At 29.8% G+C, this 21,656-nt stretch overlaps 1 protein-coding gene across 1 annotated transcript; it reads right to left on the reverse strand.

Moving 5' to 3' along the window:
- Positions 1-2,160: 2,160 nt before the first annotated feature.
- On the reverse strand, positions 2,161-21,381 carry LOC107448096 (uncharacterized). Its single transcript, XM_016063187.3, has 3 exons — positions 21,248-21,381; positions 5,861-6,231; positions 2,161-5,021 (listed from the first exon to the last, which is right to left on the reverse strand). The coding sequence occupies exons 1-3, from the start codon at positions 21,272-21,274 to the stop codon at positions 4,430-4,432; spliced, it is 990 nt and encodes a 329-aa protein (XP_015918673.1). The 5' UTR covers positions 21,275-21,381; the 3' UTR covers positions 2,161-4,429.
- Positions 21,382-21,656: the final 275 nt, after the last annotated feature.

Here is a 21,656-nt window from a genome sequence, read left to right on the forward strand (position 1 = left end):
TCTAAATATCCTTATCAAAATCAGTATTATAAAATTTTAATCAGTTAACGAAAAAAGTTCCGTCACAAAAAAAGTTAAACAAGTGTTTGTCTTCTCGATACAGATTAAACGATTATAACAGTAATTTGTGAAAAATACCTATTTTTATAATTATCATGAAATATTTTGTAAATTTACGTTTTTTTAAGCCGAGCGAATTCTCTGGACAAGGGATAAAAAATATTTTCTGTAATACGATAAGTTTGAAGAACATAAAACATAGAAAATTGTTAAGAATTCTAAGGTATCTTAATTTAGCAAAAATCGGCAATTTCGAAGAAAATTAAAAAATTTTATTTGTTGATTTTTTTTCGTTTTCTATATTTGAACATTAGTTCATTTGCAAAGTTCTAAGTCATTTCCAAAACCTTTTAAATTTTTGAACTCCGATTTTTGGAAATAAAGTTATAGTTGTTGCTTTTTCCAATTCCTAGTATTAGTTTACACTCTCCCTATATTTTGTTCAAATTTTCAATCTTTCATAAAATACTTTTTATTCATCCTCTCAAGTTCAAATACATTTTTTAAACTTGTAGTGGTCTAACTTGATGTTAATATCGTTTTTTTTTCTTCAAATATTAATTCATTCACTAAATAGGGATGAACGAAAAACGAAATGCTATTATCTGATGGGTTAAACGTTAGTCATTGTTTCAAATTTTACTACAAGTATAAACGATTCAGTTTTTAACATATTTTAAGATAACATCAGTGATAATTTCTAACTTATAGCTCTATTTGAACAAAAAAATGGTTATTGAGCACATTTAAGTATTTAATTATTTTATATTCGCTGTGTCAGATAAATTCAATTGGGTATAATATGGAAAAAACACAACTACTTCGATTTAGTAGGAACAACATATGACGCAATGCTAAACGAATGGAATTTAGTTGTTGTTTATTTAGTTATTGTTATTAGTAGTTGTTGTTATTTGTTTTAGTTGTTGTTGTTTATTTAGTTGTTGTTTATTTAGTTGTATTAAGTTTCAATAACTTTTCTTTATAATGCAATAAAATCTGGCGAGCAGCTATTTAAACGATCGAACACTTCGTTTGTTTATTTGTGGCTTGAAGTTAGGCTCGCAGAAAATGCCGTTCATGGGTTAAATTTAGTAAGAACAACACAACCTGTGACGTAGGCTATATTATACCTAATTAAGAACATTACGTAGAAGCACATATGGCCCACGTCACCAAATTTATGCTTTTATAGTTGTCTGATACCACGCACAGTGATGTTTTGAACTAGAAGCTGAGGACAAAGCGTGAATTTGTTATTTTTATCCAGTTTTAAGTATGAATATTTAGAATTTCTCTACAAAAATTCAATATTAACAATATATTTAGTTCTACTTAATTCTCTTTTAAAATTTTTTAAGGTTTTATTTCAAAATACAGGTAATCACTTTATTGATCTAGAAAAAAAAAATATTTTAAAATGTATGCATTACAATCTGTTGTAGAGAGCGTGACATGAAAATGTTTTATTTTAAGTTCAAATTTGCCCTTATTTTAAAAAATATTTGTAATTTTTCAAACTTTAAATTTATAATTTTAGGACCCTTGACTAAACATAAAATTAAAATTTTTAATTAGCCTTTTAAAAAAATGTTAAAACCAATTAGATGTCTTGTGCGAAGATATTTCCAAACTCAAGTTCTGACAGAGAGATTTTTAAATATTTTATCACCACGAAGAAAGAAAATATTTTAAAACATAAGTTTAACAAAGAAATTCCAGCAGCTGCGAACAATTCCTTTTTTTATTCATTTTATCCATTTACAAAATTAAATTTATTTATATGCCAAATTATTTAAGTTTTTGTTTTCATATTTTGCATCATTTTTGACAGTTATGTTTTTCATACATTTTGTTCATTAGCAAAGTTAAATTTAAGCACATACAAATTTAAGTTTTAATTTTCATATTTTGCTTCGTTCATGACAATTCCGTTTTTCCAGCCTTTTATCCATATACAATATTAAACCCAAATTTATCCTATATAAATCAACACTTAGAGTTTATTAGTTTTATTTAACACACAAAATTCAAATCATTTTCCATGAAATGAGTTTTACTCAATGGCTTCACCAAGTTTCATTATAAGTTCCATAAGCATTTTTTGTTTCATATAAATTTTTATTTAAAAACAAATACAATTTCATCTTATTCAAATATAAATTCGGTAAATAAAACAAACAAATATTTTACAATAAATTCACATATAATATAATAAACAAAAATTATGTTTGATCTTTTTTTTAATATTGGTATTAGTAAATATCCAACAGAGTGGATATTTTTATTGTATATATTAGTAAAAGTAAGTTGCTTTTTTAGTACCGTAATCCAGACAACTTTAGATCAAGTTTTTAAAATATGATCCTTGGTGCAATAATAAGTTTCGGAACCAAACAATACATTATAACCTTGTTACGTATTTGTATTTGGCTCAGAAACTTTTCAAGGCTCCAAAACACATACTTTAAAAAACTTGCAGCGTTGTTACAGCCTATGGTAATTGAATTGTTTCTTAAATTAGTAAGTCCTTATAAGGAACTTACTACTTTTTTTCTATCAAAATTAATGAAAACACACCGGTTTGTGTCGAAGTATTTCTTAATTTAAATTAAAATTATTCTGTTTTGGGCGAAAAAAGCTACTTTAAAGCAAATTTGATTCTCAGTTCCATCGAAGAAAATTAAGTTGGATTCTTACTCTATTATATTCTTTCTTTACACATACGTATGAAATGAAAGGAACGTTTTGGTAGTTTTTTTTTAGTCTAAAAAAGTAAATAATTCAGTTTTAATCCGCTAACTGGGTGCCAGATGTAAATCTCTGAGCCAAAAATGACCGCTAAGTTTCAAAATAATTAACTTAGGATTAATCCTTTAACTGCTGTGGGTGTATATATGCGTTTAGCGAAAACCATCTGTGTGGCCTATTGGTGCATTTGTGCGACCCACGCAAGCCATCAGTGTTCGGCGAAGACTGTTTGCATGTTCTGAATATATTGCTCTCGCATACGTCCAACATACGTCATACCTCGTTGCTTAGAAACGAGAAAAATTGAAATTTCGTTTAATTTGACAGCTATCCAAAATTCATAAATTCAATTATCACATATTATAACAAACAAATTATGCTGCTTTAGAACTTGATCATTGGTGAATAAACTATATACATTGAAAATACAATATATATGAAAGTAATAATGGTATTTGCATTGTGTATTATATTAACATGTTAATATAATACACAATATTAACATGTTTTAATACACTACCGATAAAATGAATATTGCGCGAAAAGATATCTAATCCCCAGCGATCGTTTCAATTTAGAGCAGTTAGCAGTCAAAGGGTTAAACTTAATTACCTTGAAGATGTCAATAGCATCCTTAGAGATTATCTTTAAAAAAGGTTATTATTATTTATTTATTTTAGAAAAATTTACTAATTGTTTATTAAAACGCTAGGGTGAACTTCACAATTTGGCAATTGTATAATGACGAAGAAACAAAGCATTCCCAATTTACCGAAAGAAATGAATAATTTTTAAGTAAGACGATGTAAAAATGATTCTATGAGTTGTGGCAATTTTTGATTAAGGTGGCAGTGCAATTTCGCCAAGTTTCGTCTGATACCAAGCCGACGGATAAGTAGCAAGCATTCATACTTTATAGCAATATAATTTGTAAGCCTTAAAATTTGTGTTAATTATAAGCCTTAAAATTTGTATTAAAAAGTAAATAGTTTCGGGCAAATTTCCACTTTCTATGCCAATATTTTAATGTAAAAATTTTTTTACTCAAGGTCATTAATTATAGTATTTCTAGTTCTCATTTTCATATATCTTTACCTCTTTGTAATGCATATCAGTGATTTCTTTTTCAATTTGAATTTTTTTCTTAAAGTTTTGCAATTTTTGCGTAAAAGTAATAGCGCTGTCTAAAACCAGTTATGGAAATATTTTCGTACACAAAAGTGTCTCTAAATGATTGAATTGATCCATTGATTGAAATTGTCCATTGATCTAAATGACTGAATAACAATCTTGAATAAAGCTCGATATCAATTTGCATTTCCCTTAAACCGCGAAAAAAAATTTCCAGCTACAGAGCGCGCCTCTAAATTTTAGTTATATTTAATTAATTGATCAAAATGAGAGAATTTTCAATAACCTAGTACCCCCATTACCCTTTAACTCCGAGGGTACTAGTATTTTATGCTAACAACAGTTTTCCTGTGGTGTCCAGAAAATTGCTTCAATTGTCAACAAGTTCAAATGTCATTTTTTTTTTAAATCTATAAAAATGATGATACGATGTGATTTCCACACGAATTCAGATGCATTTTTTTGAGTTCCAATAGAAAATAAAAGTTTATCTCCTTTCGTCAATTGTTTTCTGACTATCTTCTGGACCACCCTGAATTTTTCTGCTCTGTTGTATTCCTTTGTAATTATTATTCACTGGCACGCTTTTTTGGTTTCCATTGACCGGCAAACCTTTGAAAGGGTTGTTCACAGGTGCTTCCTGGTTGTTGTTATTCACAGGGGTACCTTTATTGTTAGGCTCTTCATCGTGTAAGTACCGCCCTTGGTAGAATCTGCTTGGACCACCCGGGTACATGGATGGCATCATGGGTGGTGGTCCTTGAGGATCGTTGAATCGAGCTGGTGCTGGGCCAAACTGTCCACCGTAGGGTGAGAAAGAAGACATTCCTTGAAAAGATGGTAAACTTGGGTATGGAGAGAGCTCTGGGTAGTTGTTACCAAAGGGCAATCCGGGATTGTGTGGATGAGGATGCGTCATGTGAGGGGGTGGTTGGGCAGCAGCGAGTTGATTTGCTGCCCTAACCTCGTCGCAGTCATCTCCTTGCTTGCAGCTGTAGCCATAACCGTGTCCATACTTGTCCTTTCTGTAACCTGGTCCGAATCTGGGAGTGTGAGGAGATAGTTGAGGAGAGGGAAATCTGTAAAAAAACAACAATTTAAAGAGTTCATGTTCAAGAAAATATAGCCATTGTTCAATTTATAAAAACGGAAATATCGGATCCATAGGATATTAGGAGATATGTTAACCTCCAATGCAAAAGAAGGAAGCGAAAATTAACTTCTGGTTTGAAACCATACACTTGAATCAGGTACGATCAAGTACAACAAAACATTTGTTTCACAGATTAATTTATTTAACTAATTATTTATAGTTATTTATTAATATTATGTATTTATCATTTTATTAATCTGATAATTTGTTACCATTTCCACTTTAAGTTTCGATATCAAAAATGAATTTTAAAAAAACAAACAAGTTTATTTCAGGATGAATAACAATGTGAACGAGAAAATTTATTACATTTAAATTTATCTTAATGAAAATCAGTAGCAAATTCGGCAGAACTAATTCTGCGTTAATGAAATGAAAGGTTTCTGGGAATTTTTAATAAAATAATTTCAAAATTTTGACGTAACAATATTGCCGTGCTATTGAAAAATTAACGTAAGCGACAAGAAATTCAAAATTAAGATTTTTATGTATTTGAACCTTTGTATAGTAAGCTACATATTGCAAAAAAATAATTTTCAAAAATTAATTTTGTTTATGAAATTCTAGTTTAGCCTTCATAGCATTAGCAATTGAAAGGAAAATAACTGTCAAGCCACTTTTCTCGGAATCAATGGTGAAGCACTTACGTTGTTTTTCCAATTGCACGGCAGAATACATTTATCGTTCAGAAATGAAAATGATCACGAATAAATAGTGGGTCTTGGGGCTTCTAACATTTTATTTATATTTTGAATATTTCATTACCTTGGAAAGACGTTTCTGTCATAATATGGAAAGTTTGGATCGAATCTGTGGACATTCAAGTATCCAAAATGTCTGGACAAGAAATCTTGTTCAGAGGCAGCTGGCATTGCAGATTTATCTGGATCTTCATAATTTCGATTCAAACCATTTGGATCGCTTGGCTGATGTGGGTTGGAATTCTGCTGTAGAGCGGCATCGATTGGTAGACTAGTGGACACGGGTGCCTGTTGGTGCTGCTGAAGAAGCATTGGGGGACCCGGGTGGGCATGATGGAGCCAGGCACGAGCTTTTCTTTCGCTCTGATCGTTTGGTTTTGAAACAGAATCGGTTGCTTCTGTTGCTTTTAGAAATATAACAAACAACCAACAAGCCTGGAAATCAGAAAGAAAAAAAAATCATGGAATTAAAACAATGTTTTTAATTTTGCAAAGATTTGATGTCACACTTGCACCTTGCCTATTAATCGAAGCATATTTTCACGTTAGAAAGTTACTAGATTTGACTTAAGTTTCAATTGAACAAGGATTTTTTTTATACTTTGAACTTCAATAAAAAATTGTATTTAAGAACCCCCAGTGAATAAAAGCTTTTTCGTAAAATTAGTCCATGTTTTATTCGTTCGAATGAGATTTGAGGTAGGTAGGTACTATATTTACGTTGTACTAAAACTGCACAGTGGGCTATGGGCGGCGGTCTTTGAAACATCCCTAAGGATGATCCTAAGACATGTCATCGCCGTTTTGACTCTCTGCAGAGGGAATGGCTCCTCTGCTTTGGTAGCCCGACGACCTGCGCGAAGTCGAGCACTTAACGCTAGAATAGTTTAACGAGGACCGATACCGTGCAATCTCGGTCCCTACGCAGGCTAATCAAAGTGGTCATTCACGCGTTTACTGACCGCAACCAGTGATGCTTGACTTCGGTGTTCTACAGGGAACCGTGTCTTTACGATCAGTCCATTGCAGGACGACTATATATTTTACTATTTATTTATAGGTTGGAAGCATTTTTAACTGATTCAAAAATATCAATCTTTAATTAATTTTTAACCTCCATCTATATTTATAACAAACCACGTGCTACAGATATGTGGAACAACATAAATATATTACTATTACAATATAACAGGTTCAATTGGAAGATAATTTTTTTTCTTTTTTCTTTTTTTTCAAGTAAGGGCCGTATTGTTGTGTACACTATGAGGTATGGTCAGTGATGCGTTTTTAGTCGGCAAAAAACCTGTCTGCTGCATTCATTCATCGGCACATTTATGAAGTTTACGAAGCTTCCTACTGGCATGCTGACAGAAAATTTTGCTACTCCATGAAAATGACTCTCTTCACAACTTAGTCCCGAACTTTATTGGACTCTTTTGACTGGAAAGTTTTAGACCACCCCTCAATACAGCACAGACCTTGCGCTAAGTTATTTTCATCTTTTCCGATGTTTCAAACGTCATTTTGGCGCCAACTAGTGCAGCCATGACGAAGACTTGAAAACGGTCGTAACCTCTTGGTTATCGGAGCAGGCGGCAAGTTACTATGAAGAGGGTATTCTAAATCTAGTTGTAAGGTATGATAAGTGTTTAAGCAAACTTGGCAACTGTTTTTATTTTAATTTTATAACCGTCGTTGACCCAATTTTATGGGCTTATGGATACTAATGTTCAAACCCGCAGTCTTTTAGTTTTGAACAAAATCCGGAATAGAATGGAACTCCTGGATCAAGTATTGGGAGAAATTTGCCTTCGTGGAGGACTTTTTGATGGTACTAACCCGCATTTGCGTTACATGGAGAAGAAAAACACGAAAACCTCCCATGATTAGCCTGACGGCAGGGGACTCTAATCCACGATCCCTCTAACACTGAGGATATTTTACGTCCCCACTGTAATGCAGAATTCGTGGATGCATTGATCTCCGGATGCAGAATTCGTATCGACCAGCCGTCGCTGGCATACGAACCCTGTTCACCTCATTGGAAGGCGAACGCTCTATCCCCTGTACCCTCACCGGTGCTATCACGGATCTACTTTGAAAAAGAAGAAGAACAGAAACGTAAGTAAATTTACGAGGAATCAAAAAATAAATTTGCTTCATGAAAATTTTCTTTCCATTGGTTTTTATTTTTAAACTGCCCTTATTTAAAAAACAACCCTCGTACATACACATATAGGGTCACAGAATTATACATGTGAGGTCACACGTATATGTTGCTATTACGATATACGTATATTCGCATTTTTATGGATGCCTAAATAACAAACTCTAATATATTATCTCCATCTATAGTTATATCATACCACTTGCAAGTGGGTCCGCATCTTTTATAGGTGCAAGAATATCAATCTTTAATCTTCGTTAGTATTTCATATCTCTTTTTTATCTCTATGAGCATAAATAAAATTATTTTTTTTTGAAAATGGGTTAAGAGTTGAAAAGTTTAAGGATTTTTTACCTAGGCTGCTTATTATTAATATTGTGAAACTCATATTCTAAAGAAGATTCAAAGTTAAATGATGATTTCACGTAAATATATAACAGCATGGCTTAATTAACATTTTAACTAAAGATATGCTGAATGATACAAAATTCCTGGGGTCATCACAGCCAGATAGATCTAAATAAAAGGTATGATGTAACTTTATAAAAGGTGAAAGACAATTCGATCAAAGCTCTTTGTAACTGTCACCGCATTCATATCTAGAAAATACCTCGTTAAGGGCGTGCATTTCAACGGCAAAACTCAGCGAAGGTATTCATAACTGTAAGCAGGCGGTCAGAATTTCTCAACCCTCAAAAAAGGCGGCCCACACTTTGTTGCGGTCACTCGTTTTGATTGACAAGAACAACACAGACCGTGAAAGTTACAGTTAATACTTTACTACGCATCTGTGAAGCATGACACTGTCGGCAAATTAATGAAAAGAACATGAATTATTTTTATTGAAGAGTTTTAAAAGAATATGAAGATTTTTTTTTTACATATGTCATGGATTAACCCTTTGTACTTTGAATACTTTAAAATTGTATTTCAACAAATTTAAGCAGTAAATAATTTAAAATGCATAATACAGTGCTTTTAAATAATTTTTAAATCTTTTAAAATAACGTAATTACTAATTACTAAAGTTTAAAATTTTATAATTTTTGAGTGGTGACTAATAATGTCTCCTCATTGGTGGCTTTGGAGTGCAAAAGTTTATGAAAGTGTGTTTTAGTTATAAAAGTTATTTTTTACAAACAATAATTGTCCCGCAGTGGACTGATCGTTAAGACACGGTTCCCAGCAGATCACCGAAGTCAAGCATCACTGGCTGCGGTCAGTGTGCGGGTGGGTGACCACTTGGATCAGTCTGCGTAGGGACGTAGGGACCGAGGATGTGCGGTATTGGTCCTCGTTAAACTGTGCTACCGTAAAGTGCTCGACTTCGCGCGCAGATCGTAACTAACGCGGCTACTAACGCGGGGGCGCCATCCCCTCCGCAGAGGATCAAAATTGTGATGGCATGTCTTCGGATCATCCTCCGGGATGTTTCCCAGACCGTCGCCAATAGCCCATTGTGCAGCTCTAGTGCGAAGTAAATTAACAACAACAACTACAAACAAAAATTAACAAATTTTAATTTTTGAACAACTTTTAGGTAAGTATAATAAAATTTTACTTTCAAGTAAATTTCAGAATTTCTATAAAAAAACTTAAATGTTTACTAAACGTATAATACATAGTATAACTAAGTCTGAATTCAGTTGATTCATTTATTTCTGTATTCTAATACAAATTTTTACAAAAATTTTAAAATTAAAAAATTACTACAAAAGGTGCATAGTAAATGATAAAAAATTGCAATTGTTATACTGAAACCACAATTTCAAAAGTTGCATAGTGTAGTCTGTAGCGTTGTTAATCTAGCCCACTTTAAATTTGCTATTTTTTTCGATTTTAAGTATATATTTATATAATATAAATTTTTAATAAGTTTTAAAAAAAGTTAGAATTAATTGCAATATATTATCTCAATTTACTGCAGCTGTTACTGGCTTAATCGTAACATCTTTCAAATCCATTGCATCTTTCGTTGGGTATTTAATAAAACTTTGCTTAGGTAGGTTATTAAGCTAAAACAGTATTTTACTAGTAATAATAAAAAAATATAAGTGTAATACAAATCACTTAAAATATAAAAAAAAACTATTTAGAAATAGGTTATACATTATTAATACCTAAAAGTACACATAATAATTTTGATTAATGTTTGAAACTTTACTAGTTTTTTTTTTATTTAAATTTATTACCTATGTTACGAACATATCTGAGAAATTCTGGAAATATACTTTTAAAAATCTAAATTAAACTGCTTTTAAAATTCTTAGAAAAAAAAAATACAAAGTATTTCAGCTATAATTTCCACGAATAATGATTTTTTCTGGAATACATAAATATTACAAAATGCTAGGATTTGTGCTGAAAATGTGAAATTTTTTTTCTTCTTTTACTTTAATTGTAATTAAATAATAATCTTTTCCGGGGTTACAAAATTTATAATGTATTATTGATATAGATCCGTTGCAAAATGTCTGAAAAACAGTCGTAATATATATGTTTTCGTGAATGGCCGAAATCAAGAGAATGTCAACTTTCACCGCTGAATGTCAACAATCACATAGACGCTTTGGAAACATTTGTTATATCCTATTTGATATTAATTTATTCGTTGATATTATTATATTTATTCCATATTTTAATATCTGCTGAGGATAGATTAGGAGAAACATCATTGGAATACCGGTTAAATGCAAACCAGACAAATGTATACTAGGTAGAGGCACTGAAACATCAATGTAAGGTATACCGGGCAATGGCACTTACCTAGACCATGTATATTTCGAACATTTTCCAAAAGTGACTATGCGTTTTTTGTCAATATTTACCGGTGGAAGTCAACAGCCACCAATTTCGGTTGAACCAAAAAACGTTGATACTTTCATTGAATAAGCATACTTTTCTTCACATCAAATTCAGTTTTGCTATCTATTACGAAAATAAGTAGAATAGATAACTCACAGAGTTAATCGGATACTTAATTTTTAATCATAATCCGCTGGCTGCAAATTTCTAAAAGTATGAGAGGATTTCAGGAAACCAAATGAACATAAACGAAATTTCATATAATTTCTCGAACTCTTAAAACAAAACAAAAAATGCGAAAATTCCCATAATAACAACAGAAAATAAATTTCACATTCAATAATAATACATAAAAGAATGAGTCCCGCAAATATTTTCAGAATCAAATAAAGACGAAAATTCCCAAAATCAAATAAAAACATTTGAAGGTTCCTGAATTATTTTCGGAATCAAATGAAAGTAAAAATTTCCCGGAAAAGAATGAAAGCAATTTTTTTTCTTCAAATTAACGAAAGTGAAAAAAATGAATGGAAAGAATAAGCAAATAAACAAATGTCTTTCACTAAATAACCAATGTCACAAACTAGAGGAGAAATTCCACGCAATCACTCTTATTTCTTTCTAAATCCTTAATTATTTTAAATTATTTTTTATTAATGAATCAGTAATTATTCAACTACGGTAAGGTGGCAAGTGGCGGGAAAGATTAGCGGTAGTATTCACTTGTTCATAGGCGGATATAGATAAGCTAAAGCGAACGAAATATGAGCATATTTCTTTTGGCGAGTAATCCAAATTGGCACACTATATTGGCTCTTTAATTAAGTTCGATTCTTTACTCATTTCTTTTCCACAATACTCCAAGTGAGGTGTCTTCACTTTCCAAATATAATTCGTTTCTCTTCCGTTTTGACTTTCATTACCTTCTTCCCCTAAATCACTGGAATAAACTTTACCAGTTCGCTTTACTTTCACTATGCACACGAAAACTCGTGTATAATAAACACATCAAATTAGACAAAGCCAAACTATTTTTATAGTGTTTATATTTTAATTACCTATATTATCGTTTGCTCCTTAAATATTTTGACGAATGACACCTTTGTATTCAATGTGCTGTATCAAGCACTTCATAAATTGAAAGAGCCCATCTTTTATCTGCGAACACAAAGAATCATTCAAAAACTTCCGATTTGAGTATTGAAATGAAACACGGAATAAATATTATACCTAAATGAATGAATTAGTGACTGCATGGCAACAGTAAACCACAATAAAGATTGTTGCCATTCTATCGTTTAGAAATTGTGGAAGTGAAATTTATCGGAAATAGTTATTTTTTGGGTCATATCCTACACGTTCGCCGTGAACTTATCATGCTATAACTTTTTTTTCTTTGAAGTTAATGGACGTAAATGACAGAATTGGACATTTCCCGGTATTTCAAACGTATTCGCCCATAGAGAATATTCCGCTCATCTTTATCAATTCATTAACAAAAGAATGATCCTTTAAGTTGTTATCAAATGCTATATCATCCAATATTGTATTATTAATTTTGAAATAGAGTGTTTTTTTTATTGATATAGAATAAATAATTTAATATATATTTTCTATTAAATAAGGGATATTATTTACCACGTATTGAAAAAAATTTCCGAATATTTTATATCCATCTTTTATCAACAAAATGATATTTAAAATTTTTCAGACACAAGATAATTTTTTTTTGAATAAAAGGAAAAAAAAGTCTCGGTATATTTATTAATTTTTATCAGATATAATAAAATTTTTTTAGAAAATTTACTAATACTTGTAAAATTTGCTTATGCATTTCAAATGAGAATTTACAGAGATACGTAGATATGTAAATTTATTTAATGTCATTATTTTTGATCAAATGTAAATAGGGTCATATATATCTGTTATATTTAATAATCAACATAATGAGATAACTGGAAATTTTTCCTTTGAAAATTGATCTTTTTTGTGTTTGAAATTTTGAATGGTGAATTTTCTGAAGCTCATCGACAATTTTTTTAACAAAAATATTTTTTTTAACAATATGGTAGCGAAATAAATGGAAACTCTTTAAAAAACAAAATTCATAGTTTGAGTAACCCTGTTTTTCGAGGCTCTGTCGCCAAGAAAAATAAAAAAGCCATAGTTTAAGTGTCTTACACTTAAAGCAGCGAAATGATTCTAAACTACACTGGTTATCATAAATTAAGGAAAATTCACAAAAATCGCGATAACTCAAGAAATTACACATGGAATTTTATGAAACTTACCCACAATATACAACACATAGTAAGGTATTAAACAACATAAAAAGAAATTATCAGACATTAATAGTAGTATAGAAATTAGCACATGTATAAAATAAACAAATTGGAAGTATNCTTTTATCAACAAAGTAATATTTAAAATTTTTCAGACACAAGATAATTAATAAATGAAATTTTTTATTTATAATATATAATATAATATTTTCAATCAAATGTTTACTACCTCTTGGTAGAAATGTAAAATTTATTTATGCATTTCAAATGAGAATCTACAGAGATATGTAGAATTGTAAATTTATTTAATGTCATTATTTCTGATCAAATGTAAATATGGTCATGTATATATCTATTATATTTGATAATAAACGTAATGAGAATCTGCCTAATGAGATTATTGGACATTTTTTCTTCGAAAAGTGACCTTTTTTGTGTTTGAAATTTTGAATTGTGAAGTTTCAGTTGCTCATCAATAATTTCTTTTAACAAAAAAAAGTAATTTTTAACAATATGGCAGCGAAAAAAATGGAATTTCCTTAAAAACCAAGATTCATAGTTTGATTAACGCCGTTTTTCGTAGCTCTGTCGCCTAGAAAAATTAAAAAAAAAAAAAAAAAAACATAACTTAAGGGCCTTACATTTGAAGCAACGCAATGATTCTAAACTGTATCAGTCGAACTCGTTTATAACGAGCACAAAGGGACCGTAACATGTACTCGTTAAATCCGAGTGCTCGTAATAAACGGGTCCTTAAGGCAGACGTGCAACCAGAAGTGGGGGGGGGAGGGCTTGGGAGGTCAAATGATTGAGTTGACTTAAAATTTAATTAATACTTACTTACTTTAATTACATTAATTAATTTAATTAAAAACTTTTCTTAATTTAATGACAGCTAACTCCCCAACCAGCAAAAAAATTTCTAGTTGCGCTACAGTCTTTAAAGAAAGAAAATATAAACGGAAAGAAAATAAAGGAAAATATTCTTACCAAAACATTTATTTTTTTCATTAATTTAGATATTTAAAATAGTTTGTTAGCTTACTTTGAATTAGCTCTTTTCATATCATTTTGAAAAAAAGATAAGACAGAAAGACTAGAAAGATGAGAAAAAAGGTTGCAAGACAGAAAAATATTGCTCGCTAAAACCGAGTGTTGCTCGTTAAAAGCGACTTCTGTTCCATAGACTTAACATTGATCCAACCAAATATTCTCGTTTCCCTCGGTAAATCCGAGTTCTCGTTAAATCCGAGCTCGTTATAAACGAGTTCGACTGTATAGATAATCTTACCGTGAAGAATTATCTGGGCTTTAGAACATACAAATAACTCAGTAACATAAATCCAGTCAGTTTTTTAATCATACAGTTAATTAGTGAATTAAACGCGACAGAAATTGGAGAGGTTATATCGACACGTTAGTATGAAAAACGTTGTTTCGAAGAAAATATTTTTATTATTTCTATCGTTATACTAACTGAAGAACAGTTTTTCGTAAGGGGTGGGAAAAAAATAAGCAAATAATATATCAGTACTGAACAATACGAAATTTTATACAAAATTGAACGGCACATAAACCCAATTAATAAAGCGAAAAAAATTCAATTTTTTCAAGTTTATTTTAAGTATTTTCAAGTATATTTTGTCCTTCCCGGTGAGTTTACGTTATTAGATTAAGCCAAACAAGTTTTGGTTATTCATACTATCAAAATAAAGATAAACTGTATTCAGAATCAATTGATTATTCGAACTTACTAACTCTTACAGAATTACTAACTCTATTACTCGAGGCCAACTCATGATAGTCAAAATTTAGCACAATCACGAGATTCTGTACGGTATTTATCCTGTCTGAGAGACCGTAAAATATTTCTTTTATAATATTGTTTTTAACATAGCTAGTTTTTAATTTCAATGAATAATTATCCAAAACTAATTACTCATCAATAACGTCAATAATAATTTAGCAAGTTTCTCTTAAACGAAATAGAACAATTTCTTTATTAATTTTTCTTTTTAGTACGCAGGTTGTTTTCATTTCGATTTGTACATATTACTAAAATTAATTGAGCCTCATTTGGAGTCAATAACATTACAGCGAATTTTCACTATTCCCCTTCATTTTATTCCCCTTTCCTCCAAAAATTTTACTTTCTAGAACATAACTTATTTTTTATTTCACTCAAAATTAATTAAGTATCATTGGCATCTATAATAGCATAGCGATTTTTTTTCCCTCTATCATACGAATTGGTACTATTTCTACATTAATTTCAATGCATAACTTTTTTTATGCTGTATTTTTAAATTTCTGTTGATTTTAAATTATTTAGTTTTATAGATACACGTTTTAATCCCTTAATGGTCGCAGAAAACGGTCATAAACGTGCCCATTTTTTTATTGGAGAAAATTATATAAAACCAAGTTTATATACAATATATGTACACATTTTTAATGTTTGGGTTCATTTTTAGCTTACATGCTTGGTGAGTAATAAACGTTCAAAAAACTCCTTTTTTATGAGACCCTATGAGTTAGCAAATCACACTGATGTGATCTTTGAACTATTTGAAAGTAAGAAAATCGTCTGCAATATTCACATTTTTATCATAGTCTAAGTCATTTTATAGTATTCTAAGCCAATGAAACAATCCTGTCCAAATTTCATGATGATAGAACAAACTTTTTTTGAGCTATAAACGAAACACAAACAGACAGATTGACAAACTCTTCATTTTAGTATTATCGATGTATAAATACCAAACCGTTGATCTTATCTCCCCGCAATGTACGAAATGGTATTAAAACAACAAGGATTTTCTTAACTTCTCAAACCCATTTGAGCTACTGTTACGAAAGTGACTTTACCAATTTACACATGGCTTTATTTTTGAAATTAATCCATAATTATAGCCGTTTACTGAACTACGTAGGATAAGGAAGATACAATTAACACTAAACAATCAAAAGTGAACACTTAATTAATTTAAAAAGAAACAATACACAGGGGACAATTTCTATTATAATTTAATCATTGATAGTTCATTGTTGTTCCTGCTTCCCAAAATAATTTGGAAATCTCTCCATTAACCTGGAAGTTACTTTCTAGTCTTTGACGGGTCATATTATAGCTTCAGTGATGTAAAAAGCATTTTTGAGAATATTTTCTAGAATTTGCTTTCACTTTAGTTTCAATTTATCGCAGATGCTTAACTTAGGATGAAAACGCAGATAATTATTCAAGAAAAATAACCAATTAAACTAAGTGAAGTAGACACTTATGGGTAAATAAAATTTTATCATTAATTAAAATTAATAAAATAAATAATAAAATTTTATCATTAATTAATATCATTAATTACAACACTTCTTAGTACCGTATTTTTAGACTAAAAATAATATCATTTTGATCTTATGTGCTTTTGTTATAAATAAGTTCATAACAATAGATTAAATAATTGGTTTTGGATCACTCGAAGGACAAAAAGAAATATTTTTTGAAGGAAGAATAATAATGAAAAACATTTAAATTAACTTTAATGTTTAATGAATAATCCCAAGAAACAGAAGCGGTAAGATATAACTTATTCTAAGACTTAAGTTGATTAAAAAATATACAGATGGAAATAAAAGTCAACATGTTTCGATTGTGAGAAAAAATAAGCGCAAAAGCAAAAGCAAAACGGAGAGTCATTTTTAGGACTGTTAACAAATTTAAATTTAAGTTTTTTATATATCCTACTAGTTTTGAAAATTTCTGCTGCATTTACCACACACCTTGCCAATGCGACTTTGGGTATGCATCGAACAAACCAGACTCGATTTAAAATTTAGATTTATGATCGCAATAGATCAGGAGTACAATAAATCATCTACTGCTGCACATTGTTGGAATCTTGGACAGAATTTCAATTTCGACAACGCCAAAATTATTTCCATCACAGTCATATCAGCTCATCTTGATGTCCTGGAATCTTATTTCATTCATATGAATGCCGATTCTCTTGTTAACGACATTAGTTCCACCCTCTCTGTATAGTGCATAAAATGCCTTTACCCTGATTGTCTTCTTTTGGTCGCAGAGTTTTTTTTCTCTTTGTTTCTGTTTCACTCTCTGCTGCAGCGGTTTTTTCTAGTTTTGTTTCTCCTCTTTATTTTCCATTTTTCGTTGGTAACTTTACGTTTCATACTTCAAATCACGCCGGCCAGGTTGCCGAGCGGTTAGCGCGCCTGACTGCGAAGCCAATGGCCGCGGATTCGAATCCCGCTCTGGGCATGAATGTTTATCTCTCTTGTGTTGTCCTCTGTTGTGTGTGATGAGTGAATGTGGCCCACCCTATGAACGGGTTTGTGGCAGCGTGGCGTGGGCAATGTTACTCGCCTCCGTGACTTTGGTTCACAGGTGACCACTGGGTAACGCGAAATGAGTAACAACTCTGGCATCTTCTAAGGCGAAACGAATAAAGTTCAGTGCCTGCCATTCGAAAAAAAAAGCAAACTTCAAAGCAGTTTCTTTTCATTTACATCTGGCATGTCTTGAGAGTGAGTACTTGTTTTTGAGAGCTCGAAACATGTCGACTTTGATTTCCATCTGCGTACTTTTGAAGCCAATGAAGTCTTTTGATTCTTGATTTTATCTTTATAGTCAATGAAGCCTACTGATTCTTAAGGAGTAATAGCTTAAGTTTTATTCAAAATAAAGACAAACTTTCAAATTTTAATTTTAAAAAAATACAATATCTGATAGAATTTATAAAAATTCTCCACAAGAACTACTACTTCTCCCTTACTGATTCTTAATAAATAGATGCTTTAAATACATCTCAAACTGATATGGACATAACTTTTTTTAATTTGAAAAAAATTACATTTGAAGAATAACATTGATAAATTGCTGTGAAAAGAGTAATTCACTGGTTATCTGAGTTTAAAAAGTAGTGACTAAGACCATAACACGAGTAAAACAAGTGAAGAGACATTGATATTTACCATAATTTTTTAATAATATTATTAGTATAAAGTAGTAGCAAATCTTGCACTTTCTCATTGTACTTTATTTAAAAAGAAATTGTACTGAATTTAACCACCATAATTTATAAACAATTTAAATAAATTTATGAGATAGATTTTGGGGGGGAAGATTTTAAACGCTAGCTAAGTGAGAAAAAAATAGGCTTACCTCAATTGTTATTATACACAACCATTTTAAATATTTTAATTATCTGCAACTATTTGGATTTATAAATATTAATTTATATTTAAAATTCTAATGAAGTAACAAAAAAAAACCTTCATAAGTGACTGCTTTAGAAGTGTACTTTTTATATCTATTAAGAAGAAAAATAGCGATTGTTTCATTAAATTGAATTCGGTTTTTATTTTCTAAAAGATATTTACAAATCAATATTAACTGTCAAAATTATGGTAATAAAATATACATTCGTCCGTTTGGTAAACAAAAATATTAAATTACAATTGTGAACTCACCAAATTTGTTAAGACAATAAACTTTTAATTTTAAATATTATTTGATTACATATAGCCATGATGACAATTAAATGATTACTTTAGAACAATGGTTTACGTTCACTAATAGATCTTAATAGTATTATAATATAGTATAGTATAGTATAACTTAATAGTATAGTATTAATAGTATCATAAAGGAAATATTTGGACGTGGAGGCACAAGTGTTCATATATTTTTAGTTGAATAATTTCAACTGTTTTAAGCCAAGAAACAGTAATTATTGCTGAGTAATCATCGGGTTTGGTGAGTGTCAGTAAACAGGGGACTTAGCCCCCTAATAAGGAAATAAAAACTTTGTTAGGAAGTAATTCTTTAGATTTATTTCTGATCCTTTCTAAAATGACCGCAGAAATTTTAAACATAAATGGTGCTATCGTGTCGCGTACTGCTATACCAATTATTGGTGCCTATTATAAGACAGAGCATGTATATTATACTTATGGCTTGAGAGGTGCGTGATGAAGTACAGCGCGTAATGGAGTATTAGGATGAGTTTTCTATCTTATCTACTCATAGAGATTTTAATACTTCTGCCGCTTACTATGCCAATCCAATGCTGTTTGTGTGATTAAATGGCTGTCAGACTGAGTTTATGTTATTATTAAAATTTAATGCATGAAGAACTTTAATAATGTCATGAACATCTCTTAGTTAAAAAAAAGTAATTTCGCGTGGGAAACAACTAGAGGGTGAAAAGTATTTTGTTAATATATTATTTAAAACTAATTAAGGTATTAGGATTGAAGAAAGGGTTGAAACATTAGAATATTTAAATACAGTTGTGTTATACTTTCGATTTGGTTATCATTTAAAGTATCTGACTAGTGCAAAAACATGATTTTGGACAAAATTATCGAAATGTTACAAATTAGAATTCTTGTCATAATACTTTTTCTTTTGTTTATATTTAAATTATTTACTAAGATATAACAGTTTTTTGTGTAAGGTGATAACAGTGGATAGACTAGTGATTTTAGGCCTTTGAATGCGCTTATCTCAAAATCAGATATTTTCACATTTTATCCTACCTTAAACACGATTACTCATGGTTGTATTTAAAATAATTGTCTACAATTTTTTACGAGTGTTTATGATTATAGTACACATGTTTTAAACTACAGACTAAGAACTAGAATTTCATTTTTTATGCATGTTTTTTCGAAAATAAAATGCGGAAATTTTTAAAAATTTGTTTTTTTAACTTCATTGATTCCTAACTCAGTTCAGTATATGCACTTAATAATAGTTCCAAACATAGCTGATAGTATTCTAAATAAAATCATCTAAGGACTTTTTGTTTTAGGCGATAATTTTTACAGTGTTAGCATGTATGCAAAAAAAATGCCTTAGTTTTACCTAAAAACAGCCATTTAAAAAAAGTATTAATATAAATATTTTTTTCTAGTTTCCTATGTTTTCATACGTAATAAAATAAATAAGCAATTTTTTAAAAATTTTATACCAATATTTCAAAAAGAAGTCTGTATGTCGTACAAGATAATTTTGAAAGGTATCCAAGCTGGTCGAAAAATGCCACTAGTTATTATTTAGTATACATTTGCCAGAAAAAATTAATATCTAAATCTTTTATAATTATCTTAATATCTACATTTTAAAATACTAAATCTTTCACAATTACTGTTTTTACATTTAAGTGTGTGGTTATTTAAAGTGTTGTGAATTATAAATTTTTATTGCAACATAAAATTGATAACTTATGCTTCGAATAATTTAAATGTATGAATGAATTTCGATGGAAATAGATTTAACGAATATAGTAATGAATATAGTAATGAATTTAGCCTTTATTTCTTTTTATCAAATGTATGATTTAGAGTAGTAAATAGCTAGTTTAATTACTTTTTGGAAAATCTTTTGAATAAAAATACTTTCTTTTTAAATGAGCCAATGTTTTCGAAGAAGATTTTCAAAAAAAAAAAAAAAAAAAAAATTNAAAAAAAAAAAAAAAAAAAAAAAAAAAAAAAAAATACATGAAGTACTCATGACCTCCTAAAAATGAGAACTTAAGATGAATTTTTGAAATTTTTTTCTAAAAACTTTTAATGCTGAAAAGATGTATAAGTTATGATATAATTCTTTTAATCACTTAAGTCTTTACTTATTATTATTGGAAGAGTATTTATCGCTATTTAAGATTAATATTCAAATATTTAACTGTATTTCAGAAATCAAATTAATTTGTATTCAAATCTATCGAATGTTAGTTGATTAAAAACGATCTAAAATTACTTATTAATTAAAATTTCGGCAGTATAATCGTCTTTAGTACTTTCAGTAAAGATTCCCGCATATTGTTGGAAAATTTTTAAAGGAAATCATTTCTAATTATTCAAAACATCATAAAGCTAATCACGAGCGCTATCATGATTAGAACTGCAATAAGTTGCGAATAAACACAATCAACTATATTTTTCGAATTCTAACAACAAATACATTAAATGAATTAATACTTAAGTGTTTTTATACTATTAAAGGATTAATTACTGTCTATTGTGATTAAAAATAATTCACATGTTTTATAATTTTAATTACTGTAATATTTTATAAATAAAAAGTGTAATTTTTTTTAAAAAATATTTCCAAATATTATAAAATTAACAAAAATGCTTTAATAAATTTAAAAAAAACCAACTAATTTTTACTTACCACACAAAATTTTTGCAATCTAATCATCCTTTAGCGTTTTGGGAAAAAGATTTGCTGATGAAGTTATCCTTTCTGTGAGATGAAAGAGTGGACGGTGACTGGACCTTTTATAGTGGGATCGAATAAAAGAGAAATGCTTGAATTTCTGACGTAGCGTGACCGAATGCATCACATCAGAGAGAAACCATTTTATTTTTTTCGTCTCCTCTTCTGACTAGACATTTTTTGTTCATTATTTTTGTGGTTTATTAAACTTACTTAAATTTTTCTTCAATTTTTTTTTAATGTTTTGAATACTCTTATCAATTTTATTATTCTAAACATGACCCCCATCGGACTGCCTTGTTAAATAAGTCAAAAAATACCTTGTTTTTATTCTAACTGCAGTGTCTTGGGAAAATATGCTGGG

Source organism: Parasteatoda tepidariorum, chromosome 8 (genome assembly GCF_043381705.1).
Source record: "Parasteatoda tepidariorum isolate YZ-2023 chromosome 8, CAS_Ptep_4.0, whole genome shotgun sequence".
In the NCBI taxonomy this organism is placed as follows: Eukaryota; Metazoa; Arthropoda; class Arachnida; order Araneae; family Theridiidae; genus Parasteatoda; species Parasteatoda tepidariorum.

Coding starts and splice junctions, on each gene's coding strand:
- LOC107448096 (XM_016063187.3), bottom strand. CDS start 21,274: ATGATTAGATTGCAAAAATTTTGTGTG. Junction 6,232..21,247: donor GATTGCAAAAATTTTGTGTG/GTAAGTAAAAAT, acceptor TCTGATTTCCAG/GCTTGTTGGTTGTTTGTTAT. Junction 5,022..5,860: donor GACAGAAACGTCTTTCCAAG/GTAATGAAATAT, acceptor GTTTTTTTACAG/ATTTCCCTCTCCTCAACTAT.